This window comes from Bombus impatiens, unplaced genomic scaffold, assembly GCF_000188095.3.
Source record: "Bombus impatiens unplaced genomic scaffold, BIMP_2.2 scf_0037, whole genome shotgun sequence".
NCBI classification, from domain to species: domain Eukaryota; kingdom Metazoa; phylum Arthropoda; class Insecta; order Hymenoptera; family Apidae; genus Bombus; species Bombus impatiens.
Window position 1 is genome coordinate 432,333 of NT_176456.1, and position 18,936 is coordinate 451,268.

Genomic DNA, 18,936 nt, shown 5'->3' on the forward strand with positions numbered 1-18,936 from the left:
GGTCTCTTTTTCTCTTTGACAGTACACGACAGTACGCGAGAACGGATATTCTGTATGAGCCACCTCAAAGTGCTCTTTCGGACCGGATACAAGGGCCAAGTTAGCCGCGTGGCTCTTTTAGTTCAACGAGAAGGATATAAAAAATTCGGAAACCGAATTGACCATAAATACCGCGGCGTTCGTGCAGCTAGCAGTTTCTGCCACGATAAATAACGTCTCAAACGGCTCATTTCGTTTCTCGTCAACCAGAAAACCTAAGCTGGTTCATTGAATAGGCGAAATTAACGGTAAAATAACAAACAGGGACAAGATGGTCCGCTAACAAATTGGTAAATACTGAACCTCATAAATACAATTGCTTGCAATATTTTGACTTCAGAGGAATACTATTGCTTTACCGTATTTAAGATAACAGCACATATGTTTATAAGGAAAATTCTTTCTCTCGTAGACAATTTTTAGACGTATAAAAAGCATAATTAATAACATTAAACGAAACACTGGTGCTTCTCCACTGCTAACCTATATTGCCGAGAAAAATGCCAGGGATAAAGTTCCTTGAGGTCAGAAGGAGGTTAGAACTATGTCTTCTAAATCTTAGTTGAATGAACTGATTAAAGAATGACGATGCAATTTATCCTGCTTCTCACGTTCCCGTAGTTGTGAACTGAGGTGTAGAACGCAAGTTTTGACGTATAGACAAAAGCCTGGATACTCATGAAGGATTATGGCTAAGCATAATACAAATTGTCAAAGAAGTACGAGCCTGCGTATTAAACGGATGTAGTATGTAACTTATAGCAGACATTAAAAGGAACTAAGGATAATAAGAGATATTATTACGAGATGTAAAAGTTCGCCGGAAAAATAATTCGTGTGTTCTGAGCTAGTAAGATTGCGCTACTAACAGCCAATGTATCGTCTTTTCGAGGAAGAAAGAGTCTTGCTTTTACCCGCATTTTACTTTTTGTTCATTTTTGTAGTACTTTGTGCTTGAAATAATGGCATGAATTTTTGCGATAAAGGATATAAAGAGAAATTATTCTTTCCTTAACTGTTATTGCTACTGATTTATATTGAATAGCATGATATTTCGTAGGGTTTAGTTTGTCGTTTGAATTTTATAAAGCTACTAAATGGATTCTGAATAAAATGAGAATTATTGAAGAAGTAATTGTATTTATAATATTTTTATAAAGAAACTCTATATAACAATCATACGAGAATTAACAGTTAAAAATAATTTTGTCACTTTATTTTTCAGTACCAAAAACTGAAATCCTGGGTGCACCAGACCTATACATCAATCGAGGTAGCACGATCAATCTGACGTGTGTGGTTCTCCTAAGTCCAGAGCCGCCAGCCTACATATTTTGGAATCATAACAATGCCGTAAGTATCGATTAAAAATTCGAAAATTATATGAACACGGCAATAGGAGAAAATATCCAATAACTTTCTCATATCTAATAATTTTCTTCGAGGATAGGAGAGAATGTCCAATAACGAAACGTTTCTAATGCGTAAATACATAAATGTAAATACGAAAAGCATCGTGAAACTGTAATTTACAATCGAGATAGTTTATGCCAGTACGTATTAACTTTATACAAGTATAATTGATGACGATAGTTCTCGGCGCTTCGCTGCTGCCTGATGTCTTGAAACTTATATACATTCTGTACTCTGCTGAAAGCAGCAAGTGAATTCAACGTTTCCGCTTGACTGAAGTTGCTTCGAAATTCGTCATCCGTCTTTCGCTTAAGATTACTTCGCCTCCGCGCGATATTTTCACTATTTTCTATCGAGTTACTCATAATGTGAATAATCGATATATATTAACTTCAGTAGTTGAGGTAAAACAGATCTGTGACAAAAGTGGATCTACCATGAAGGATGCTTAATCCGTAATTTAATAATAGTGTGTGTAAGTGTAAATATCCGTTAACAAGGAACAAACAATTTTATAATTAAAAAATGAGAAATTATTAATGGCAAATGAATGTAAATTAGGTCGGTAAAAATGTTGGAAATTCCTAAATGAAGAAATTATTATGCCCAGAATAACAAATTCACGCGACGAGTTAACTCCCCGTAGTTTTCTCCCAACTAACAGCTTAATATTAATGAGTGATCTAACAGTCGAATAGATCTCTTTTTAACAAACATCAGAAATTACTATAGATTATTATACATTGTAAGCAGTGCTAAATAAGATTTACTTTAATTTTAATCTTAGCAGTTTGATTGTTACAGTGTATAAATACAGCCTGTATCCCTGAGGCTATTAAATTCTCAACGTATCTTTATAAAATACCTCAACATCTTTTAAAATTTCCACTTACTATTTTTATTTAAGTCTACCGAATCTAAATATTCTCTCATAAATACCACCTAAGTATTCCTTGCATTTCCACCCTCCTCTTTCACCACATATAATCTCCAGTATGAGAAAGATTCTCATTTATTCTTGTAGATGCACCCTGGTAAACAATTACCGTAAAGCACTCAGCAGCATCATAAAAATTAATCATAATCAGAGTTTCACTTAAATACGAGATTCAGTCCTTGTCGGAAATGTCTTTTCCGAACACTTGCCATATAGTGTAGCAAAGCACGTAACAGCGTAAAGGAACGGACTATAAACCAACGTCGGGTATTCGAGCGAACGAAACACCGATAAATTTTGATAATCGTGACGTTAGTAACTACTAAATTGTCAGTGGAGGCGCGACTAATAACGGCGCATGGGAAACACCATTAGGCCCATTAAGTCTGACCAACGCCCTTGGAATTCCCTAGCGCGACTACGAACAGGTACAGTGAGCCTCAAGATGAATTCCATGGCATTGTGACTTAGACGTGCAGTTCAAACAACCTGGAACTGAACACAGGACAACGAACTGAGCTAATCTGCGACACTGGTAAAGCTAATTGTAACGAGCATCTATTATTCGTATTTCTAGAAATTCGTATAAATATCAGGTTTCCCCTTAAAATCATACTGATTAATCATACGATTTCGAACAGAAGAATTATAATTTACTTTGCATCCAAAAATAGAAGAATGGAAAGTTCAACGTTACGTAGATCGACGAGATTACCCTTAACTTTCTTAACCATCTTAGATATTCACCTTAGACCCCTCGATACGGAGTCCATAAATCTTACAAAGTCGTAGCAAAACGAGAAAACGCGAAATGGCGCTCGTCAAAGTCACGATCTGGCGCAAATGCAATGCTTTCTCGCACAGCAGAGAGAGACGAGGAGATGGAGTTTCACAGGGAAACGATTCTTGCAGAGTTTCGCAACACGTCGCGCAGGAATACAAACCGATAAGGAAGGAAACACGCATCGTCCCTAGAGGTGAACTAAGGCGAAATTGCAATCCTTCGATGATAAGATCGATGGATCGATCGATCCGCGACGCGAAACATTTTCCAACCGCAAGGAATCATCAGAGCTCGCTGGGCTTTCCCCATACGCTTCAATAAACCTCGTCCCTTTGATTTCGATTGAATTTCGAGACTGCGTCTCTCTGTTCTATCCACGTGCGAGAGACGAACGTGTTTTCTCCCGGTTTGCCGCGTGTACTTGCGGATTTGTCCTCTCTATGTCGAGCATCAGCTATTCGTTTCGCGTGTTTCTTTCTTTCTCTCTCTCTCTCTCTCTCTCGCTCGCTCAATCTCACTGTGTGTGAACACTGTACCAGTGCGTTTGTAAATAGAAAAGACCGAGCTGGTCGCAATTAAATTGACTTAACAATTTGTCGGTTGCCTTTTCACTCGAGTACGACGAAAGCAGACGTATCTCGTGTATCTTTCGAACGTTGGTCTAAAGTCTATTTTCCCTGGTCAGCTATCGGTACCTCGATGTTGTTCCTAGCTTTCTTTTTTTCTCTGCTCTTTTTTCCCCTTTTTTCTGTGCGATCGTCATGTGTTCATTAACGGTAACTCGAGTATTGGCTGTTTGTTCGGCTTGATTAAAAGGGATAATGGAGAAATGATTATTGATCGACGAGCTTAAATGAGAAAAATTAGGATGCTCTCTTAAAATGGTGATGACACATGTTACGGGTCTTTTGGTTGTAACGAACTGTAATAACTAATGAAACAGTATCGTATATTTGAGATGAAATAACGCAACACATATGAAATTTCATTGTTACTTTGTGATTCAATTGACGCATCTACTATATAAAAATAAATAAATGTAAATTGATATGTAAATTCACATGTAAATGAACATACATGAAATTGCGTACGTACGATTTTAATTAATTAAATAATCGACTATTCGGAATACATGTTTGATAACAATCACTATTCATGTTGCAACTAATTTTTGATATTAATATTAATTTGTTCTCTCTCTCTCTCCCCCTCTCTCTCTCTCTCTCTCTCTCTCTCTCTTACTGATTCTTGTGTATAACACATAGGTAACTGTACTTATCAGTGAACAAGATTAAAACATGCTTGACGTTGATCTTCAGCTTCTGGCAATTAACCCTTAAACAGTTTTTACGGTATCCTCAAACTGTAAACATTGGTCTTTCATGTACGATACGTTTTTCAGTGGAAATACTTATTAAAAAATAGAAAAACTCACGTAACATCTTCAAACGTCCTAAATTAGGGTTATCATAAAATTTTTATCAAATAACCCCTTTTAGGCGGGGAAAAAAGCTTCCTGCCTCCTACATTGCGAGGAACTCAATCCGGTTGAAATAGCTCGAGCATGAAACACCCACCTTTACAGTTTAGGGGTTAATTTCCGGCTTTTTGAACATATGGTACAACTCTGCTTGACAATTTGTTATCAATACATGTGGAGCAACGATCAAAATCAAACATTCAATTAAATGAATTAAATGAATTATCAGTTAATCTTATAATACACATTTGTAAATATCCAAAATGAAAATATCAATGTGTCTACACATTTTAATTACTATATATGTGTTCTCTGAGCGAATTTGTTACAAAGAAGATAGGAGAAATATTTCAAAATGAAGTAGCATTTAAAAAAAGAAAGAATCAAAGGAATAACATTGCAATGCTTTATTACCTGCTATTTACAACAAAATAGCAGTTGCAATCAAGAGCACATATTTGTTCTACTTCTACTTCATTGAGAAGCTTATTTCAAATTAATAATAAAATTGAAGAAAATCAGGAAAAATCTAAATCGGCTGCTTTCTTTGCTCTTAATTTCCCGTTCGTAGATATTTTGTATGAACAGAACGATATTTACCGATTTGTCTGATTACATTTCATTAGGTGATTTTCTAGGTCAGTCCCTTCTCTGCGAACATCGGCAAGCACGTCATCGAAACAGGACGATAAAGATCAAAACAAGTCTCCATTAATGATTTCCGATTTCACATTAGCAAACTTACTAATCTAAATATCGAAACACTTTTCGCTTCGTCAAAAATTTTAAATGGCTTTATTGTATTGAAAAGAATAGAACAGAAAATTGATCGAGGAACGTCACTAACATTATAAACTCTTTTCTACCTCGTTATTTCATTATTGTGTCAGATACAATACAGATACGCGTTTTATGAACGATAATTGACGAAACGAGGTGAGAATTCATGCTAACTTTTATTACCGCAGATGTATCAATTGAGTTGGTGGTTCTAATCGGTTTACCCGAATGAAATCCTGTTAGGAAGTGGTTAAACGAGATATAATATCGCGTCTTATTTATGTGGCGATCGTGGACGATCGCCAAACTGGCAAGGCAAAGACGTTGCCAAATCGGTTTTCACGGTATTACGACGATAGAAATAAAAGCACATTCCCCGGATTTGTAACTCTCAATTTCTTCACGATAACGAGTACTGTAAACTGATCTTGATCGACACGGTTTAATCCCTTGCATTCTTATTCTTTCTCCAATTGTGTCAAAACACTGTGTTTCTCAAAGTCTAATCGTTCGATGAATCATTCGATATTTTGAAAATTATCTTTCCAATTATCAATTTCCAATTTATCGAAAAACATTCCAATTAAAATATAACGAAAGATTAGTCAGAACGATAAAATCTAACAAAATCCACTGTATAATGTACTTGCGTTTATTAGTAGATTAAAATTAAAATATTCATTAAAGAAAGAATATTCTAAACTGAAAGATTTCCTTGAGATCTAAAGGCTGTAAATAATTGCATTTATAGTGAAGTGAAAGCAACAGCCGTCAGTTTGTTAATAGGTCATTTTCACTCGATTGGTCTCGTGTTAAAATTAAGAACGCTTTAAGCTCAATAATTAAAAGCAAAAACTATGTTTACTCGGATAGCAATCCACAAAAGATTAAAACAGCATAATTTCAACCCTTAAACTTAGGGACAATTTTCATCTCATCGATGTAGATTGTCATTGATAAAAAATTTTATTAAATTTAATGTCTTTGCTCTTAAATTGACAAAAAGAAGTTGTTTCAGAAACAAGATTACAAGCTAGTCCATTCTAACGAATAGGAAACGACCATGTCGATCGCGAACAAACGATCCACCAAGTAATGCAAACTTCCTGCTTGTTGTAATCGATTTTTGTTAATCGTTTAAGTTCCATTACTTTACTGTGACTAACTTGGCGAAACTTCGACAAATGCAATGAAAGTTCGATTTCCTTCGATTTCGATTTGTAACTTTTATTTACTGGTTTGACCAATTGACCGAAACTTTTCAGATCTTTTTAATTCGATTCTTATTTAGAACTCCATTTATTTGAGATCATCGATAAATTGTTCACGTAATATGATCTCAATTGTTGATAAATTGTTCACACATTTCTCTTTTCGCTATCTACAATTTCTTATTCGAATAATAAGAATTCACATTGAAATAAGTAGAATCAATCGAAAGGAAGTTGTACCAATTATCGTAAACAAGATTAAATTATAAATATATTCTGTTTGTATTTGTTTTAAGATAATGTCACCGGTCTTCTTTCTGTAGCTTCAGAAAATTAAACAACCTGATGATAAAGAGCTTTTCATACGACAAAATAATTCCACAAGCTGAGCAATTATCTAAAGAATGTCGATTTTGTTACTGCATATTAAATCTCAAAAGTTAAATTTCTGCCATAACATTTATAGTATACCAAAAACAGTATAACCGTGAATCCTCTTTTCCCTAAACCTACGATAAAATTACACCCCCTCAAAGAAAAGCACATGTTCGGATACTTTTGCGATAACGTATCCAAGTATTTAAAAACATTTGCATATCGAAACTGCAAACTTTAACGAAATCCAAATTCTTTACCCTTTGTAGTTTTAAACGAAGGTTCTCGCGCACGCGTACAAAGAACGTCGACAAGTGTAGCAACTTGTCTGGCTTGCTCGATTTTTCTTCTTTATCTTCCACCAACACTTATTTACACGACACTAGATGTAGGAGAGAGAAAGGGGTAGAAAAAAAGGGACGAAAAGAAAAAAAAAGGAAAGGGAGAATGTTTGTCCTGTGACAGCGCAGTTTCAAAGCAACGTTATTTGCACCTCACACGCACCAACACGAACGAAAATGGTCTTCCGCGCGACGCACACCAACACAGTCGACGACAGCCCGCTTTATGTACAACTGTTTACCTGTCGGATACAATTTCAGGCTCGGATGTCTACAAAAAGCTCGGAACCTGTCCTCGAGGGGGGACGTCGAAAGCTCGTGTTACCTTCATGCGTGACTTGCTACGAAAAACGCGCTATTTCCCGGCATCGGCCGCGGCAAATAAAGGTGGACACATTTCATCGCCTTTGTACTCGCTACCGTGTAACGCGAACTTTCGCTTCTCTCTGAGAAAAACGGGGCACAATGACGCGTCATACGCCCGGCCGCGTAAAATAACGACTACTTCGCACGAGAAATGGCGAAACTTGGAAAATGGTAACGAACTAAACGTGATTAAGACACAGAAAATTAGCTGCCCAACGCTTGTTTGACGATTTTGGATGTCAAGGCGAGTTATTACGTATCGAATCCGATTAAACCGAATAGAATAAGAATAAAGAAATTGGTACGATGAATACCAAATATTAAGTTTGAATTTGAATTATAAGTTTGTAATTTATAATTTGTTATGTATATTTAATTTTAGTTCCAACTGTAGAGATTGGATAAATAACTGTAATAGGTTTATATGCATTTTATGTCATTCAAAAGACGAGAAGAAACTTCGTAATACGGTTAGAAAATTTTGAGGGTATTTCCACATCTGTATTATTGCTAAAACATTCTGGAAGTAAAGTAAGAAATTTTGCAAGGATATAAGTATAAAACTAGTGTTAATAAAGACTTCTAAACTGATGAAAACATTAGCGACAACGAGATTCTTCAAAAATATTTTATTCTTTCCTTCTGACGTGTACATTCGAACGAGTTGGCTAGGAGCTGGCGAGAAATCGCAAAATAAAAGGCAATCTTACGGGTGCAACAGCAGATGGCTATCTCTGCCCGATCTCAACAAATGAGGAAACAATTGGACCAAGGAACAAGAATATCGCTGACTTCGAATTGGAAAATATGCTTCGTAGGAAATGAGACGGGTTTCTGGGAAATGCTGGCCATGACAAGGTAGCCACCTGTTTTTGCCATTTATACGTTCGCAGCAAGTGTATCGCCGGATTTCGTGGTGCGAAAATAAATAATTCTGCTGCTTAAGGAAACTCGTAGCTCGAGATTTCTTATATTTCCGCTTTTATATCGCACTTCCGTAGAATTCTATTTATAAAAAATCAAATCCTAGAAAAAGAAGCTGAAAGTTTCTAAATGTAAAAAAAAAGAGAAAAAAATGCGAAATGAATTTTAACAATTCGATATAGGTACTATCGCTATAGTCTCAAAATAAAATCAGTTAAACGTAAAGAGAGATACAAAAATAAAGATTGTCTATCGCCTATGCAATTGGCTGATTCCGTGTTAAAACATTTTTCACTTGGTCGTTGCCCAAAGGAATAACTTTAATTTCGCGCATAGTATCCATCACGATAAATTGAACCCGGAGTAGCACAGTCTCCAACGTTCTAAAGCGATTTCACGTAATAAAGAGAACCGTTCGAGTGATCCTGGAGGATTCAATCAAAGCTGAAAGGCTATCGATTTAAATGAAGTAGATAAATTAAGATCAGATCGGGGTAGGGAAAAAGAAAAAAGCGAACTCGAGAAAGGCGAGAAAAGGCGATATAAGTCGAGGGGGGAAATGTCAGGACGGAGGAAGAAGGAAAGAATCTGGGGACAAGGGAGTCGTTATCAGGGTACAGGAGAAGACTGATAAGACAAAAGTAGTAACGTGCTGGGTGGAAACCATTCCAATGGACCATTGAGTCCAAGATGTTCCATCCAGTTGCCGAAGATTCTCATGGGATGCCGATTTCTCCTATGATCACGTAATGAGGCTGACGAGACTCCCTTCTCGTTTCCTTCCATTTCCATTTCCTCTTTTCAAGACCATGTAGAACTATCGTCCGGCACGCGCTTAAAACTCCTTCAAATTACGAGCTCCGCGATGCAGTGAAATTATCTAGTTCGTTGAACTGCACCGTTCTGTTCGCTGACATCGAATGAAGATCGCGGAAATCTGGCGATCCGCAATCCTGAAACAGTAAAATTCTGATTTTCTCGTTCATCGGATCGGTCGTTATCCTGTACTCGTCTTCGTCGTCAACTTTTCGACGTCGTTTTTATTTGCTCTTTGAAAATCGAGTCCACTCGAACATTCTTCGTCGTCTTGTTTTTGATGAAGTCGAATTCGGACTGGTACCTCGCCACGGCGAACAGGAAAATGTTGGAAGATATTTCCAGTAGCTAAAGGTAAGGGAGATTCTTTACGTTGTTTTAAGAAAGTGAACATTGCTCGGATACCTACGTTGTATCGTGTTTCCTTCACAAATTTTTTCACGCTCCTGCTTCAGGCTATTGTACGTATCTTCAACGAGAAGAATTTTTAAAATGCAAAAAGAGAGTATTTTTTTAGCGTTAGCCAGGTACGTAAATTTACATTTTAAAGACTTCTCCTTATTATCTTGTATCTTCGTCTATGTCCAGCCATATATGATCGTTTGTTTTCGATAATATACAATATTTATTTTCTATTGTCTCCCACAAATCCATGGTTCCATGGTTGCATTAATATCGAACAATATTTATACAAATATCGCATAAAAAAGAAGGAATCGATATAACCGTGATATATTGCAACGATTGTGTGACACGATGATATTCTCAAACCTCTGATATTTTTTTAAAACACGATTATTGATACTGACAACCGTGAACTGATCGAATTAATAAACAGGTAATCGAAACGAACAATGTGACATAATTGATTTAAAACAGGAATTTCTATATTAAAAGAAATATTTGCACTCATTCAAATATCAGAGAAGGATCAATGTTGGTGATTTTTAAAAAGAGAGCATAGAGAGTAGAGTGATTGGGTGATTTAATACTAAACCAACCGTCCAGGAAGATGAAGTAGAGGAGAAATGCGGTTCTACGAAGGTAAGTGGTGTGGTAAACAGTAAAAAAAAGTAGAAGGTCCTGATTTTGAGGTAGGTCGACTGTAATTGGGGTGCGCGGTATCCCATTGTACAGAAAATTAGGAAGCGGATTTTATAGCTACGTTTTAACGACCCTGGTACAGGACTTTTCTAATTAAGAGCTTACCATCCGTGTTGTTAATAGCTTATTTTGTCGCTAAGAGGATTATTAGAAATTTTTAAGAGGTTTAAGCTTGCGAAGGGTTTTAGTTGCTCAAAGGGGTACAGAACACTAACCACGTCGAAATTTTGTTGCCCGCATAAAACGATAATTATTTCCTCCTGCTCTGCGTATATCTAAAAATGTTCGATACAACTCTCACATGTACGAAAATTGATACTAAAAAATAAATCGTTTAACAGAACGTCAAAAACATGACGCATTAAATGATACCGATCGCAAAACAATTGTGATAGACGCGTGAAAATAATTGACGAATTTAACGACGGATTTTTCTGTGACATGATATCAATGCAACTTGAAATTTCAAATTTCACCGGTACAAAAGTTTGACCGCGTATATGCTCGTTCGCGTTGAACACGAACGAAGGGATGGAACGAATACATCCGTTATTAGCTCGTCATACACGAGACTCGGATTAACCGTGTACTTTCCAGTGAAAGTTTCGCATATTATTCTGCGTTATATCGCGGACGTAGATAACAGAATGGCAGGAAGAGAGCGCGGCTTATCAAGTTCGTAGGTTGCAACTTTCTCGTCCGATTGATTATATTTTGAACAACCCAGGAGAGATCGTGTTCTCAAACGTATAACAAAAATGGATCATTTATTTAATATATTTTAACTCAACATGTTTTTAATTGTATCTTGTGCCATTCAATATGGATAAGAAATTAATAATTTTGTTACATTTGTACGCTTTGAATTACTTAAACTTTTCTTTTAATAAAACATTTGAACCGGGTTGTGGTACAAAGTCCCATTTTTAAATATGTATATATTAGACATGTTGTAATGAATTGCATCCTCTGTTCTTTGTCTATAGAAACATTTTTCAATTAGAAACAATATACGGTATATGATATGGCAAACTCTGTTCTAGGGTCGTACATGTTATCAGATACAAATTCTGTACGACAAATATTAATGAAACAATGTACATACCTATTTCTTATTAACCGATTCTTAGTTCATTTTAATAATGCTATTCCTAGGATTTCTAGCATTTAAAGGAAAATATCATCGATATTTTTAACGTATCTGATAATAAATATTGTTCATGATCGTCTCACAGCAGAACATTAACGTGACAAGCATTAACGTGAAAAACCATCGTGCACGCACTCGAGGCGCTTTTTCCGTTTATTTACGAGAAACTTTGAAGGTGATGGGGACAGCCACGAGGAAAAAAGAAATTCGAGAAAACGAGTTTCAAGAAATTTCGCGAAAGATGTCCTCCCTGAAGATGGTCTTAAGATGGCACGTAAGAGCAGTGCACCGAAGGCTCGAGTTGCAGATCATTTATTTAGAAATCCGTCTCGGCTCTGACGACACCGGCACCGCTTCTAGCTCCCTCAGCAGCGAGCATCGACCCTCACGACCCCTGTTAAAGAGACACTCGCGAGGAACGTCGAGTGGAACAGGCGCAGGATAAACAGAACGTTTCCAGGGCTCTGGCACTATGTACCGGTGCAAGTTCGGACGGTGCTCCGTGTTAGCCTTTCTGAATCTATGTGTACAAACGCTCGAGAAGGAGGACGTGGAAATCTAAACGAAATCGTGACGGCCAGGGCGGATTTTCAGCGCAGAGAATAAAAGTACGATGAGTCGAGAAGTTTCGTAACAAGAAACTGCAATATCGTTACTGTCGTAGAAATTCGCTGACTACATGTCTGAGGAAAACAGCGAGACCAACCTTTTACGGTAAAAGATGTTTAAGTGTGTAAGTACAGAGTAAAAGTGTTTATTTGATGATGAAGTTTCCGATGAAAGTACTTGAAATTTTATTGAAATTCTAGAGAGACCATTGGTGCGTATATGGAGGATTGACAGGTTGACAGGTTGACATTCAACTTTTGTATTTTTAGTTCACTGCTAGTCTGTACTTGATTGATTTATATTTCTGAAATACCCCGTATAGAAAGATACATTAATATTGTAGGGTTTGACGATGATCCTGTGAAGATCACGATTGATCTGACACGTCACAATGTTATAGTATCCGACAATGCGTTTATTGAACAGCACTGAAACCTGTAGTATCAAATAACGGTCTATTAAAGGAATAGTCTATCGTTAAAGCCGTTACTTCCTTTCAATCATAAAAAGTCTACAATTCTCAAAAAATATATCCGTTTTGAAACAAACGATGAAAATGAAAAGCTTTCAAACAAATGCAGTTTCCAAATTGCTCTTAATTTATCAAGTTACTCGCCAGAGGAAAGCAGAGACATTTTTCTATTCATATTTTCTACAATAATACAATCTCTTCTCGTTTAGCAACTTCCAACAACGTAAAGAAATAAATCACAGAGGAGAGAGAGAGAGAGAGATAGAGAGAGAGGGAGGTTGAGAGGACAGCGAGAATTTTTCCCTGCTCCCTCGTATCAACCTTCGTTCAATGACAACAGACGTTCCGACGTACTTCCCAAAAGCTTATCTCCCACGTTCCTCGACCAACAGTTCCAACTTCCAGCCCTCGAATAAAAGGGAGGAAGTTGCCACGTTGGTGGTCTCCGATCGTCCTTCGTTTCGCGTTCTCCGCGTTTCAGAGTACGATTCGACTTTTCAACGTTGCTCGACTCAAAGCTCCCTTTTTGATCATTGTTGCAGATAATCACCTACGACCCGACCAGAGGCGGCGTATCCGTGGTCACGGAAAAGGGTGACATCACCAAGAGTTTTCTACTGGTGCAGGAAGCAAAGCCATCGGACTCTGGCCGGTACACCTGTAATCCCAGCAACGCTCAATCAAAATCGATCACCGTTCACGTACTCAATGGTGAGTAATTTCGACTTAATTACGGGCCGTCTCTTTACCCGGCTCGTTATCAAATCTAAACAGCGACGGTACTCGTAAATGGTTTTTCACATCGGATCGTTAGTGGGGATCCGATTCTTAAGCAAGATCTAAATTAATAAACGGATTCGTTTTCTCGAATTTCTTTTACCAGACGTACTAATAGCGAGGGAACGCGAAGGCGAGCTTCCCCGGGTTATTAATTTAAAATTGATGAACGTCAAACGAAGAATAGGAAAGAGGGAGAGAAAGAGTTTCAAACAGAGAACACGAGATCTGCTTTCGACACACACGTTTAATTAATGAATTCATTGCTTCGGTTTAACAGAATTTCCGTGTAAAACACCAACACGATTGCAACTGATGTTTGCACACTTCAACGTATTTGTACGTGACGCACCATTGAAACGACTAAATGTGTAGACTAAACGTACAGACGTGTGCGCGTATGTAGTGTATCTACATATGCATGAGGAAGTATCCGAATGTAGGAACGTTAACACGATGGCTTCACGGCCTTAGTAACAAAGTCAGTTTGCCATCGTAATTAGCTCGACTAGATGGAATTAAAGTACACCCTGAAACTTCGTCGACTTCGACCGTATACATCTTTATGTCGCGAACAGCAGATCCCAGCCAATATACTTTGACAACGTATTACTAGTCGTATCGCGAGATGCGGTGCCTTCAGAAAATTTAAGTGTTGTCCTCTGTTTCAGGAGAGTATCCCGCGGCAATGCAGCACGGCGGTCAAGCCAAGCAACCGAGGCTCTACTCCCTTCTGCTCTGTCTGTGTCTGCTGCTTTACTAACCGTTTTATTCCGGAAACGCTATTCCCCTTCTTTCTTCGCGTGGACGAACGGTAAACGAAAGACTTCCGCCGTGAGATCCAACGATCAGGGGTCGATCGCTGCCCCATCGAGGAAAGTACGCGCGTTCGTGCAACCGGAAATCACACGGTGCGGTGGTGCAGTGATCCAGCGAACACCTAACCACGACGCCGGTACGTCGATGAAATAGTGTATGCGAACGTTTGCGTCACGTCGACAGTCAATACGCGACCTCGTCGACGCTGTTAAAAGTTTCAAAGTTCGAGACGAACTGATGCGAGAATTACGTGACAGCCCTGTGAAAGCGCGAGAGTTGGCCCGAAACGTAACGTGGCGTCGCGGGTTCCATATGCGTGCGATTGAAACGAACTACGACGTCGAGAGCGATGATGCGGCAACGTTTCGACGACGCAACCAAGTGACTGATCGTAATCAGAGAACGAACACGCACTACGCTACGTAATAGCTCTTGACACGAGAATAACGTTGTCTTGACAGTGGGTCGCGGAATGAAAAAGCTCGAAGCAGCCGTAAAACGGAGCAGCGAACTGAAACGGTGAAAGACAAAGAATCAGCGGTCGAGAGGAAGACACAGAACGGAACAAGCATCGGGACAAGAGTGAATCGGAGTATCAAAGATCGTCTTTCCTTGCGTTTGAAAAGTGCGTAGATACGAAAAGGGGAAGATAGAAGGTAGACGAGTGAAAAAGAGAAAGTACAAAAAGAGAAAGCTATGTGAGTCATAGACCGACGGATTCGTTTTCGTACGTCGTCGGATCGAAAAGGGTGAATCGTTGCCACGCAACCGTAATTTTAATCGCATCCAGGGTATCGCGATGCTGTACACTAATATCGATATCTGTTAGGCAGAAGGACGATCGAAATGGTTAAGATCGAAAAGCTAATGGCCAAGTTCGATCCGCCTATAATCGCGTCCAAACTCGCGGCCTCCACGCTGAAATCGCTCAGCACCACTTAGTTCCGGAACTGAAGCCCTCGTTACGTCGATATTTATACGCGATACGCTTTCGATGGAAACAATGAGTTGGTGATCTCTCGTGCGACGAATGAAACTAAAAAAAAATAAAATTACAAAAAAAGAAAAAGAGGATCTCTCTCGATAAGAATTCTAGTCATGTAAGAATCAACTTCTCGAACTCACACGTTTTTTCTAACGGATTCATCTACTCTACTTTTCATTCGTTTCACCAACATCACGTTCTATTCAGTCGTTTCTCTTACGTGTCATCTATTTACGTCGTCTCTTTCTCGCTCGGTTGCTTTCAACGCCAACCGGTCACATGTAAGGCGGTCTAATTTACGGGACACGAGCATGATCGCGATCCACGTGTTACGTGGAACGGAAGTCAGTATACGATTAAGCGTAACGAATGAATTTCACAGGCTGACGCACGCTGGCGAAACTCGACTGCGACCGAGCAATTAATTTACCGTTATCACGACTCGATCATAATAAGTTTATTTACTTCGGCGACCGATACACACACACATACACCACCACGAGCAAATTTCCACCGTATGGCAAAACTGACGTTTCACGCAAATCGATTAATGCGGACGGTGTACTGACACACCACAAAATAAAACGCCTGTTAAAACGCCGAACCGAATGTGTCGTTGGCTTATTGCATGAAAAAATACCCGCCAAGTTCCCAAAAAATAAATTAACAGTAGGATGCATCGATGTATTGTTCGATGGTTATGAAAAATTTATTTTATGCTATTAATGGACTCATTTTTATCTTCTTTTTGGTATCGTCATATTTATATAAATACACGCAGATGTAATTATTTTATCTCTCTGTAATACGGCATTAAATACTTTGAAATGTTATCTCGTTAACCCACTGCACCGTCGATACGATGGGTAAATATTTTAATAGCTAATCCTGGGAGAAGATGTTTTATTTGATAAATTGATCAATCTGATCGAAACGTTGTAATTTATACCGTAATAATCTCACCAGAACGAAATTGAAGTATCATGCAGAATATCCAATATAATGCAGAATATTCATGCAATTTTAACGAGAGTATAAATTTTATTTTTTTTCACGAGCGTGAAACGTAGATCAATATCGCGTCTTTTTTTTCATACCCAAGCTGTATGATAGTTTCCGAACAATTTATTTCAAAACTCAATTGCAACGTGCGTCTTTTCTCGTACGGTAATGCTCGAAACTGCGAACTCGCATTTTCATTGTTCCTGGTTTTAAAAAAATCGTCGACGGTTGTGTCGAGAAAGTCGATTCGAGGAATCGATCGCATAGAGCAGAGCAAAAGAAAAAAGAAGAGAAGCGAACGGGGCCAAGGAGTAATAGACCGAAGCAAAATGGAACGGATGGAACACTCGATAGAAGGTATAAGACGCGTTAAAAAAACTGCTATGAACGTATTTGTCTAATCGATTGGCAGAACGTGAACGAATAGGATGCACGCGGTAGAATTAACTTTCCTAATTTGCTCCCTTCACGAGCTGGCTATTCATCATCGCCGAGCAAAAGTTCAACTTCGAAATGGAATTTGGTATAATAGCATCCGTCATAATCCGTGTCACTCACGGGATAACAACGTTGTTCCTCGTAGCAAATAAAAATTTATTTAAATCCATTCACCTAGGATTTAGCCTGAGAAAAAGTTAGGTCAAACGAACATTTATTCATGGATTGTTATAAAACTTTTAAAAGCATGTAATTTTAGAGACAACAACGTTACCAAGAGCTTTTCAAATATTTATGTAACAAACGTTTTTAATCGTTAATTCCAAGTTCCTGGTTTTTCGAATTTCATTCTACAAATGAAATTGTCTTCGAATGCTTTCCAATTACCAAAATAATCCTCTTCGGTTTCTGAAATGCACGACGGATTAATTAGAGCAAACGGTTGGTGGTCTTCTCTGTGTAAATGCGGACACACATAAAAGATGATTTTATGCATTCTCGATTCGATTTGATCTTTAAAACTCCGGAACATTCATATTCGACGATGCGTTCAATCCCTCCACTGCCAACAACGATGAACGATATTCGAACAAAATGCAATAAAAATAAATACGATATAACTATCGTAGTAATCGTGCATCGATATCAGTATTTCTCGAAAGATTGCATTACTCTATCCACATATCAATCATACGAGCGATACTAACGTCGCGAACGTTTCAGAAATAATATCGCGAATGTTTGAGAAATTGAATTTTTTTCCACGTCGATTCGATAATTTTAATCTTCCATCGTTCTTTGGACGAGAAAGTGCACACGCGGATTGAAATCTGACTGAATTGCAGAACAATCGTCAATTGCAAATATGTATACAACAATTACGTATGAAATCCGAGCCGATAATAAATCTCGAATGCTTTTATACTCGACACGATTTTATATATTGACCTTTTAGGTGGGATCTTTTCTCCCGCAATAATGGAAACGAACGATCAGCCGTCGATACGAAAGAAATGCAAAATAAATTGGAAATGCCGTTTCTTAAGTACGTCCGTAGCCAATCGTTTGTAACGCAATTGGAGAATAATAAATTCGATGCAAAATATCTTCTTAAGCGAATAAATTAAATTTAATGGCGGTTTAATGGGTGAAACAGGCTCGATAAAAACGATCGGTTCTTTCTGTCGTTGAAGCTCATATAAAACAGGGAAACGTCAACTAATCGGTTTTATATCAAAGTTTATCCTACGGAAGCACAAATTATCCGTTCCTCTACAATTTCATAATATATTTGTTATATTATAATTATTCTATTATACTACCAACAGGTAACGCTGTGATAATTTATTTTATTTGTAATACACAAAACGATTCGTTATCCTGTTGTTTATATAATTTCATAGATCCATTAGCTGTTTCTAAGAAATTTCTACCTGTGAATCTAACAAATTATTCGGTACGAGGAAATTAAACGAAAATGGACTTACGCTCTTCTCGAGATTGTATGTTCTTGCTCTTCATATGCAATCAAATTATGGGAATAAGTATAAAAACGAAGAAGAAAGAGCGAGAAAAACTATGAATAACGAATGAACAGGAACCGTGGCGAATATTTTAATCCGAGGACCTAGCCAACGAAACGAAGGTCGAGTAATATCTACTGGTGAACAAACGTGATTAAAAAACTTTGCCTGGGTCATAATGCAGCAGGTTGATTACATGTAAGAACGTTTCCCTGCTGACTACGTGAATATAATCGCATCTCCATAACGTCCACGATATCACGTGAACCTCGCGAGAAATAATGATTGCTGGTTCGAGCTTGATTTTGGCTTGTTCTTACCTCTTCCGTTTCATAGTGTGCTGTTGGATCGCGCGCGATTGCGGTAAATTTTTTTTCCTACCTGAAAATCGGACGATTTCTCCACAAAAGGGGGAAGGAACGGAAAAAAGAGTCGAGGGAAAAGAGAACGTGAAACGGGTGAAAAATAAAGGTTGAAGGAAGGGAACGAGAGAGAGACAGACAGATAGACAGACAGAGAAAGAAAGAAAGAGAAAGAGACGAAAAAAAAAAAGAAAGAACATAGGAAACAAGGGCAAAGACGGCGGTGGCG

General features: G+C 38.0%; 1 protein-coding gene across 4 annotated transcripts in view; it reads left to right on the forward strand.

The window, feature by feature from the left end:
- LOC100740324 (lachesin-like) overlaps positions 1–18,858 on the forward strand; it is a 176,569-nt gene extending 157,711 nt beyond the window's left edge. For 2 of the 4 annotated variants that reach the window (XM_012390122.2, XM_003485177.3), the window contains exons 3-5: positions 1,265–1,392; positions 13,344–13,512; positions 14,250–18,858. In XM_012390122.2, coding sequence (XP_012245545.1) covers positions 1,265–1,392; positions 13,344–13,512; positions 14,250–14,341 — 389 coding nt within the window. In that variant the 3' untranslated portion in view covers positions 14,342–18,858. The remainder of the gene's footprint in view (positions 1–1,264; positions 1,393–13,343; positions 13,513–14,249) is intronic. The other 2 variants (XM_012390129.2, XM_012390141.2) reach the window with 1 other exon arrangement.
- The last annotated feature ends 78 nt before the right edge of the window (positions 18,859–18,936 follow it).